The following is a 9762-nucleotide window of genomic DNA, read 5'->3' as shown; positions in this document are numbered from 1 at the left end:
CACGAGCTTCCCCTGGTTGGCTGGTGCAACACTGGATGGGTCTTGGAAAACGACAGGGGGTGTATTTTAAGCAAGTGGCGATTCCCATTTTAACTGCTGCATTAGATATGTGCTCCTTATGAAGCCTTGGAGCGAAGAGGCATCTCCTGGTCTAATTATCCCAAGAAACAGAAACCACTTTTGCTGGAAAGGACGCGTTTTCCTTTCCTGTTCACGCAGGGACGCCACAGTTCTCCCCCAGCTCTGGATCAGAAAGGCTTTGATTCCCTGCTTCCCCTATACGACCTCAGACTGATCCACTGCATTGATTAAATCACACTGATAGGGCCTAGAGAGCAGAGATTGTTTCCTTAGGTCAGAAACATTTATACAACTCTGTATAGGAAGGAGGTGTGCTGGGCAGCCAAGAGTTGGATTGCAGTAGAAATCTAGTATTTTTGCCTGTTAACACCTCTCTCCTTTGTTTTGGTGACATCACATGGCCTTCTCTTTGGGTAACTACCTTTCTTCCACCCCATGCTCTGTCATAGATGTTAACCCAGGTACCCTGCCCTCCATCCCCACCAAGGGAGAGGATATGATGCAAGCCAGGCAAAGCAACCTGCCTCCCAGGCTTGGGACTGTGAGCAGAATGATCCAGAGAAGGAAGGTACTAGAGGAGGCAGTGTCCTAAACAAAGTCCCTAGGTCCTGTACTGCCATCCCTAGTGCTCCCCTCATTCCTGTATTTCCCGAGGCCTGGTCCGTCAGCTGTTCCTTTGATTGGGTGAGCACCAATATGCTTCTGTCGTGGGCTGACGGGTGGTCCCGAAGATACGTCCACATCCTCATCTCTGGAACACGTGTATGTTACCGTATTTGGGAAAAGGGTCTGTTGGCAGGTATGACTGAGTTAAGTATCTCGAGATGAGGTCATCATGGATTATCCGAGTGGGCCCTAAATACCATCACAGGTGTCCCCGTGAGAGTGGGGCACTGGGAGAGTTGACACACAGGGTAAGATGCTGCGATGCTGGGGCCGTGTTTGGAATGATGCCGCCACAAGCCAAGCCACGCCGGTGGCCACCGGGGGCTGGAAGAGGCCAGGAGAGAATTCTCCCCTGGAGCCTCCGGAAGAGTGTGGCCCTGCTGACCCCTTGCCTTTGAGTTCTGGCCTTCAGAACCGCGAGAGGAGGGTTCTGTTGTTTTAAGCCATCGGATTTGTGGAAATTGGTTATGGCAGCCACAGGAAACTAATACACCTTCCAACAAATTCATTGTTTTCCTTAAGGTTTCTGTTGCTTGTAGCCAAAAAACCCTAGTTGTAACCGTGGTCCATCACTGCGATGATTGAGGCTAATGAATCACCCTTTCTGACTAAGTTAGTTCCAGCCGGGTTCCTGTCACTCGCAACCTGCGCCAGAGGTAATGCTGGAACCAGAGGAGGGGTCCTGAGCCCCTCCCCGCGTCAGCCCACCCTCCCCGCCACGCAGAAAACATGCCAGGCAGCAGCTCCACACAGGCAGAAACAGGTCCCTGGGTCCAGCTTCTTTATTTGCATAATGATTTTCACTGATACATGGGAGTGGGAGGGGGTTGTTGCTTTTTTGCCAGGACCACACACAACCTCGTGATAGACTCAGGCCAGGCGATTCTCTCCTGAGCTTTCCCCCACCAGCTTTAGGGACTTGTCTGTGGGGTCAGAAGGTCTGGAAGCTAATTGGCTCCTTGGGACATTCAGCGAGACCATGGGGGTGGTGCATGCAGCCCTCCTTGTCTCTGTGCCCCGACCTGGGCAGAGCTGGGCCTAGATGTCACAAGGGGAGTGTGCAGATGGCCCGTGTGTGTGTGTGTGTGTGTGTGTGTGTGTGTGTGTGTGTGTGGTCACTTCGTGAGTAGCCCCTTGGCTTAGCTCCAGTCTCAGCTCCAGTCTGTAGACCGGAACCATCTACGTCTGGAGGCCTGTGTGCCAGGCCCTGTGTGTGACACAGGCCTTCACACCTGCTGTCCCCTCTGCCTGGATACACTGCTTTCCTGGAGCCCCCACTGGCAATCACTGTGGATCCATACGATGGCAGGTAAACCATCACCTCGGTCAGTGGTCCCTGCTCTATTATATATCCTTATAGTTCTTGTATTTAGTAGAGTTCATTATTATATATTTTTGTGATTATTGGATTAAAATCTGTCTCCCCACTAGTCTGGAAGCTTCAAGACACAGGGTTATATATTTTGCTTGGCACTCTATCTGTTGAATCTGGTAAAATGTCAATAAATCACCGGCCAGGTGGGTAAAGTAAATCTAAGCGGTGGGGCTAACACAGGAGCGACTGTGTGTGGGTGGCGAGGGGCACTTTGGGGAGCCGGAGGGCATGCCTCACCCAACGGCATTCCCGTTTCTCAAATACACTAAAGATACTGTTCCGCTAAATAAGATCTGTCTGCCGGCCACATGTGAAGCCCCAGCTTATGACTTTTCCAGTGGATATTTGTTGAATGAGCGAGTCAAGCATCTACAAGGCAATCATTGTAAAAGCCTCGGAGAAGCAAGGAGGAAGGGGGGGCAGAACTGAAAGGACCTCCTTTTCGGTCCTGTCTACACCCTGTCAAGGGCAAGGTCTCCCTCTTGCTCTCTCTTCTTTTTTTTTGTTTTGTTTTTTATCCTCACCTGAGGACTTTTTTCCATTTTTTTGTTCAGACAGAGTGGGAGGGAGAGAGAGAGAGAGAGGAACATTGACGTGAAAGGGACACATCGAGTGGCTGTCACCCGCACGACCAACCAGGGCCGGGGACAAACTGCAACCGAGGTACGCGCCCTTAGCGGGAACCGAACCCGGGTCTCTCTGGACCGAAGGCCGACTCTCTAACCGCTGAGCCAAACCGGCCAGGGCTTGCTCTCTCTTCTTCCTCCCCAGTGCCCGGCACCCAGTAGCTATACAAATCAGTGGATCCGGTCAGCATTTACTAAGTACCGTCTCTGCACCAAGTCCAGTTCCACCAGACAGTGGCCTCCATCCTGAAGCTCAGTGTGGGGGACAGACAGGGCCACAGTCAGGCACTGGCAATGTGAATGATGTTCTAGCAACAGTGTGTGAAAGGGCTTGGGGGCCCTCGCCTCCCAGCTTGTTGAGCAAGCAGAGAGGGGATTCAGTAGGTGAGTATAGAGATAATGCCCCCAGCGGGGGTGAGGGGGCTAGAGCTGGCCCAAAGGGACAGGAGCCGCAAGCGTTTGCCTGGATGGGAACTGAAGGTGTGGGTGGAGGTCCGCAGGGTGGGCAGACGGGAACTGTCGTGGTCAGACTAGGGGGATCCAGGGTGGAGGGACAGATGTCCATGCATGGCAGCTCCTGGCAACCAACATTTCTGAGCCAAGCTTGCTTGAAATCGGGGCCTCCCCTGTCCCACTGGGCTTTCATCTCTGGGCCCAGATTGTCACCGTGTCACAGATGGGCTGAAACCTGGAGATGGGGCAGGATTTGTCTTCACATATCAGGTTCTAGTACAGGGGGTCCAGACTTCAGGCCTCAGGCCAGGGCCCCTTTTCTGTACCTCAAGCCAGCCCTGGGAGGAAGCTACGGGTATCAGGAGCCAGCTCCCTCTTCCCCCAGACCTCATCTTAGGGAGCTGACTCCTTTTGGAAGCTCCTGGAAAAGAACCACAGCTGAGGTCCAGAGCTCCTACATCTGAATCCCCTGGCCGGTCCTGTCCCTCACTCTGACAGAGGGCTCCCCCTCTACGGATCAACTCCGAAGGTCCATGAACCCACTAGAACCCCGTGCAAGCTTCGTGAGGGCAGAAGACCGTGGAAGGAACATTGTTTTGGCAGACCAACAGGCATGGATTCCACACTTGACCCTACCACTTCTAGTCGCGTGCCATTTGAGCACATCACTGCACCTCCTGGAGCCTCAGTGTCCTCATTTGTGAAATGGGGATAATTCTCATCCTCCAACATTAGGCCAAATATGATCTGGCTAATAGATAGCAGGTGTTCAGGAATTGTTAGCATCCTTCCGACTATCATTCTCCAACTCATACTGGTTCCCAGATAGCTTGGCAAATTGTTTATAGAGGTCTCTGGACCTGGCCGGTTTGGCTCAGTGGTTGGAGCATCAGCCCGCAGACCAGAGGGACCTGGGTTCGGTTCCCACTAAGGGCACGTACCTCCGTTGCAGTCCCCCACCCCCAGTTGGGGTCATGTGGGTGGTAACCAGTCGATGTGTCTCTCTCACATCGATGTTTCTCTCTCTCTCTCTTCCTCCCTCTCAGCCTCTCGCTCTATTTGAAGATAAATGTAAAAATATCCTCAGGTGAGGATAAAAAAAAAAAAAAGCACATTAAAATAAACAAATAAATAAATAGTCTCTGGGTCGCCCTTCAGGCTCACAGAGTCTAGGGTAACACTATCCTGCCCTGAGCCTTTAAAGGAAGGGACCCAGCCTCTGGGTGTCATTCTTCAGGCGAGGGTGAGTGATCGGAGCGGTCATGCTACCACAAAGAACTTCAGCAGGGGACAAATCTCTGCTTTGTTGTAGCTGACTTAGGGGGTAGGGAGGGGGACATGGTGCCCTGGTTTAATAAATCTGAGATTTTGGAGGCCCACTGGGGGCCTCCAGGTCTGCAGACCTTCCCTCCTGGGAGGTCTCGCGGGATGTCTCCAGAGACCCCTCCGACACTCCATCAATGCTGCTCAGCAAGTCTTCAAACTCCTGGTGGCCGCTGTTGCGCACGGCGGCTTCCAGAGCCTTCTGGCGCCGGTAGAAGTGAGAGAACTTATTGAAGATGATGGTGATGGGGAGCGCTACCACCAGGATGCCCCCTAGGATGCAGCCCGAGGCCGCCAGCTTGCCAGCCACCGTCACCGGCACCACGTCCCCGTAGCCCACGGTGGTCATGCTCACTGTGCCCCACCACCAGCAGGCTGGGATGGTGTCAAAGCCCACGTCCTCCTCCTTCTCAGCTGTGTAGGCCACGCCGGAGAACACGGACACCCCCACGGCCAGATACAGCAGTAAGATGCCCACCTCACGGTAGCTGTGCTGGAAGAGAAGGAGGAAGCCGAGTCAGTGCTGGCTGGGCTTACAGACTTGGCATTGGGCATATGGGGAAACTGAGGCCCGGAGACTAAAAAGGACAGGTCTGAAGTCACAGAGCAAGGCAGAGCTGGTGCCAAAACCCTGGTCCCCTGACTCCAAACTAAGGTCTTTCAACTACAATAAGCAGCAAAACTCCCTGGGACTGAGCACAGGCCTGATTTCCATCGTCCAGGGTGCCTGCTGGGCCACATTCCTTTCTTCTGGATGCACTCAGGGCACCGGCTGGTTAATGAAAAGCTTGTGATTTTTACACTGTTGCAGAATCAGAGAGAGCCATAGTTCACATTCCACAGTTCAAAGGGTTGGTTTCGTGTACTTTTGGCCGGTTGGTCTCATTTCTACTAAGTACAAAAATATTTTCTGCCTCTCATGGAAGCTGAGAGGATATATACGTTCCTTGGACCACTCACCGAATGCACTTGCCTACGGGTTCATATATTTCTCTGCCCCTGAAGCCAAGCCCTAGGGCAGTGGTTCTCAAACAGGGCAGTTCTGCCCCCACCCCTAGCAGGGGATATTTGGCAATATCTGGAGACATTTTTGATTGTCACAACTGGGACAGGTGTGCTATCAGCATCTAGTGGGTAGAGGCCAAGAACGCTGCTAAATACCCTTCAGTGCACAGGACAGCCCACACAACAAAGAAGTATCTGGCCCTAAATGTTAATAGAGGCTGAGAACTCCTAGTCTCAGCAGTGCCTCCCAAACTGTAATGTACAGAGGAATTGCATAGAGATCTTGTTTAAAAGTAGAAGCCAATTGCCCCGGTCAGTTTGGCTCAGCAGTTAGAGCATCGGCCCGCGGACCAGAGAGACCCGGGTTCAGTTCCCGCTAAGGGCACATACCTCGGCTGCAGTCCGCTCCCACTCCCCCCAGATGGGATCATGTGAGTGGCAACCAGTCGATGTGTCTCTCTCACATCGATGTTTCTCTCCTCTCTCTTCCTCCCTCCCTCCTGTTCTATCTGAAGATAAATGCAAAAATGTCCTCAGGAGAGGATAAAAAAAGTAGAAGCCAATTGAGGGGTCTGGCGTAGGGCCAAGGATTCTGCAATTCCAGCACACTTCCGGTAATGAGAGAGCTGCTGGTGGCCAGGGGCCTCGCTTTGAGTAGCAAGGCTCTCGTCTGGAGTCTTACAGCTGTGTCTTGGACCCTGGAAGCCTCCATCAATACTCTTCTCCCTCCTCGCAGAAAGAGCTGGTGGCATCAGGCCCTGGCTCCCTGCGTGCTGGAAGCAAGGCAGAGCTCTGGGACGGAGGGATCATCCCTGGAGGGGTGCTGAGTTCAGGGTGTCTGGCTCGTGGAATTCTCTGTACCTGTCCATCGCCCTCACTCTGCCCAGGTCACCCTGCTGCAACAGCATCCTGGCTGCCCTGCCATGAGAGCATGCCAAAGGCTTTACTAAGCCATGGTGGCAGGGATCTATGGGCACCTTCTAGGGACCCTTAGCAGGGTTACACAGGGCTTTAGAAGAAAGAACGTGAGTGCTGGAGTCAGGCACAGCTGGACTTTTCTCTAGGCTCTGCCTCTCAAGTCCTGTCACCTCTTGGAGCCTCGGCTTCCACATCTGCAAAGTAGTGACAATAATACTTGCCCCTGCGTAAACCCCATTTCCCTTCGGATAAAGTCCAATATCCTGAGCCAAGAGTTCATGGCCCTTCAATACCCTCTTCAACCCCATCACCTGGCACCCCCTCCCTCCAGGTCCCACTCCCATCATTCATTCTGGTCTCTCTTCAGGCCTCCGTCTAAGCTGTTCACATGTCCTCCCTCCCCAAACCAGGCTAATTTCACCTACTCAAGGGTAAGCTTCCCAGGGCAGTGATTCACCCCCAGTGCAGGTCTAGGCTCAAGGAGGATGCTCAGTAAATTGCAACCAGGCTTTAAAAAGCCAACCTCCAACCTCAGGTTCTTCATCTACAGGAAGGGAATAAATAACAGCATCTTCCTGAGGAAGCTGTCCTGAGGATGAAATCAATAATGGATGTGAAAATGGCACAGAATTAGCACTAGGTAAGTATAAGCTTGGGGGCTATACTAGACTTGGTATATTAAGCGTGACCCATAGTATCGGTGCCCCCTGATAACCTCAGAAGACAGGCTCAGTGGAGAAGCCAGTTAGCATCCTGCTTTGCATATTTTTGTCCTATGCGTTATTTGGTATGTGACAGATCAAAAGTGACCTTTGTCGTTTTTTTTATTTTTATTTTTGAAAAGGAAGACCAATAAAGCCCTGCCTCAGTTTTCTCCCCTGAGACAGAGAGAGAGCCAGAAGCTTCTCCTTACAGGGCTACTGGGAAGGTCAAACTGGATGTGAACTGTACACCTGCTATCTGGCCTTTGCCTGGTACAAAAGGTGTCGTTTCAGTCACTGTGCACCTGGACACAGCAGGCTTGCAAGTTCACCTGCTAAACTGGCCCATGGTTACACCGGCCGCCCCCGGACCCCCAGCCCGGCCTCAGGGCCCTACCTTGAGCGTGGCGCCCAGGGAGCGCAGCCCGGTGGAGTGGCGCGCCAACTTGAGCACGCGGAAGATGCGCATGAGGCGGAACACCTGCACCACCTTCCCCAGGTCGCCGAGGTCCTCGCCGCCCGCGCCCCTCTGGCCGCCGAGCGCCGCGCCCGCCACCAGCGTGAGATAGAAAGGCAGCACGGACACGATGTCGATGAGGTTGAGTGGGTGGCAGAAGAAGTTCCGCGGGCTGGGCGCCAGCAGGAGGCGCGACGACACCTCGAAGCTGAACCAGGCGATGCAGAAGTACTCGAGGCGCCTCAGCACCGGGTCGTCGCGCACCTGCTCTGCGCTGTGGCCCGCGGCCACCGCAGCCAAGGCGGCCGCCGCTTCGCGCGCCTGGTACTCGGGCAGGCTGTGGATGCACATGGCGGCGATGGAGGCGAGCACCACGCCGATGGAGACGCAGCTGAAGAGCTTGCTGGGCAGCGAGTACCCCGGATTCTCCATGGTGAGCCAGAGCCGGCGGCGCAGGCGGCCGCAACGCGCCGCGCCATAGCGCGCCAGCTCGCGCTGCACGTCGGAGATCTCGCCCGGGCTCGGGTCCACGCTGCTCGGCGTGTCGCTGTCCTCGTCCCAGGCGCGCGGCCGCGCCACGCGCCGCTCCAGGTAGCGCGCGCGGCAGCACGTGGCCAGCGCGCTCTCGCCCAAGCCCCAGTAGTCGGCCTCCTGGCCGAAGGCGAAGACGCAGAGCTCGTCGAGCACGTGCAGGTGGCCCGTGCGGTAGAAGTGCAGCAGCCCCAGGAAGAAGCCCGGGTGCCTGTCGAAGTAGAACTCCCGCGCCGCCGCGTCGTAGTCGTCGCACAGGCGCCGCGCCTGCTCCTCCGACGCCGCGGCCTGCAGGCGACCCAGCCGCGTGCCCGGGAAGCGCGCCAGGGCTGTGGCGCTCAGCAGCCGCCGCACGCCGCCCACGTTCACGCGCAGAGCCTCGTCGCTTCGCCGCCAGGGGACCCTGGCGCCGGGCCCCGGGGACTCGCTCACCATGTTTGCAGCGCTCTGCTCTGCGGACAGGGGGGCAGCGCGCTGAGAGAGCGTCTCCGGACCTTCCTTCCAGGAAGATCGTCAAATCCCCTGCCCCCTTCACCAGCCAGGGGTGTTGGGTGCTCGGTGTGAAGCCTCTGGTGTGCAGTTCGCGCTCAGTTGGTGTCAAGTACCCTCTGGACTGAAGACTCAGGCGTAGGACTGGAGGACTTGGGTCAAAGCACTGAGCATCCCCACCCTAGTTTCATCGGCATAAACAAACGCTGAGCTCTACCTTGGAGGATTATGGGAGCAGTTGAATGGCAGGATGTCCTGGCATCTGCGGGAGGCGGCGGGGGGTGCTCATATAGGATGTCTCCCTTTCCCAGACAGAAATGGGGTTTTGAATCCCAGAGGTCTACTGTGGGGTCTTGGACACGCCAGCACTCTGAACCTCAGTTTCCTCTTTAGAAAAATAGGGATAGTGCTTACCATCTAGGGTTGTGGGGAGAATAAGGATAGACCAGTAGTTCTCAAAGTGTGTTCCCTGGACTAGCAGAGTCAGCATCACCTGGAAATTTGTCAAAATGCAATTTCTCAGCCTGCTCTAGACTTGCTGAATCAGAAACAGGATGGGTTTCAGCAATCTGTGTATTAACAAGCTCTTAGGGTGATTCTGACGTGTAGTCAAGTTCGACAGCCATTGGCTTAAACTATTCAAAGTATCTGTAGAATCTGTCAGATTGAACCTTGGCTCTCTTGTGTGACTGTAGTAGACAAGTCATGTCACCTCTCTGAGTGTCTCTCAAGTGGAGATAAAAACATCCACCTCCAACTGAGGTTAAAAAGGTTAGATGGCCCTGGCCGGTTTGGCTCAATGGTTGGAGTGCTGGCCTGCGGTCCAGAGAGACCCGGGTTCAGTTCCCGCTAAGGGCACGCACCTCAGTTGCGGTTTGTCCCCAGCCCGGGTTGGGTTGTGCAGGTGGCAATCACTCAAAGTGTCCCTTTCACGTCGATGTTTCTCGCTCTCTCCCTCCCTCCCACTCTGAACAAAATATGGAAAAATGTCCTCGGGTGAGGATAAAATAAAATAAAATAAAATGTTAGATGAACTAATGTCTTTATCAGACCTAGCTCCCAGAAAAAGGTTTAATAAATTATCCACCTCATTCATTGTCTCCTGGAGTCAGGCAAACTTTTGCTTATTGCCACCCT

The 9762-nt window shown here is 54.3% G+C and overlaps 1 protein-coding gene across 1 annotated transcript; it reads right to left on the bottom strand.

Annotated features, from left to right (window-relative positions):
• Positions 1–4360: 4360 nt before the first annotated feature.
• KCNS1 (potassium voltage-gated channel modifier subfamily S member 1) lies at positions 4361–9118 on the bottom strand. Its single transcript, XM_036245449.1, has 3 exons — positions 9040–9118; positions 7546–8588; positions 4361–5017 (listed from the first exon to the last, which is right to left on the bottom strand). Exons 1-3 carry the CDS (start codon positions 9113–9115, stop codon positions 4553–4555), a joined length of 1584 nt encoding a protein of 527 aa, XP_036101342.1. The 5' UTR covers positions 9116–9118; the 3' UTR covers positions 4361–4552.
• Between the last annotated feature and the right edge of the window lie 644 nt (positions 9119–9762).

This window comes from Molossus molossus, unplaced genomic scaffold (genome assembly GCF_014108415.1).
Source record: "Molossus molossus isolate mMolMol1 unplaced genomic scaffold, mMolMol1.p scaffold_m16_p_6, whole genome shotgun sequence".
In the NCBI taxonomy this organism is placed as follows: domain Eukaryota; kingdom Metazoa; phylum Chordata; class Mammalia; order Chiroptera; family Molossidae; genus Molossus; species Molossus molossus.
Note: the sequence above shows the minus strand (reverse complement) of the source record. Positions and strands in the feature narration are given on the sequence as shown.

Coding starts and splice junctions, on each gene's coding strand:
- KCNS1 (XM_036245449.1), bottom strand. CDS start 9,115: ATGCTGACTCTGCTAGTCCAGGGAACACACTTTGAGAACTACTGGTCT. Junction 8,589..9,039: donor TCTCCCCACAACCCTAGATG/GTAAGCACTATC, acceptor CCCTGTCCGCAG/AGCAGAGCGCTGCAAACATG. Junction 5,018..7,545: donor CCCTGGGCGCCACGCTCAAG/GTAGGGCCCTGA, acceptor CTTCTCTTCCAG/CACAGCTACCGTGAGGTGGG.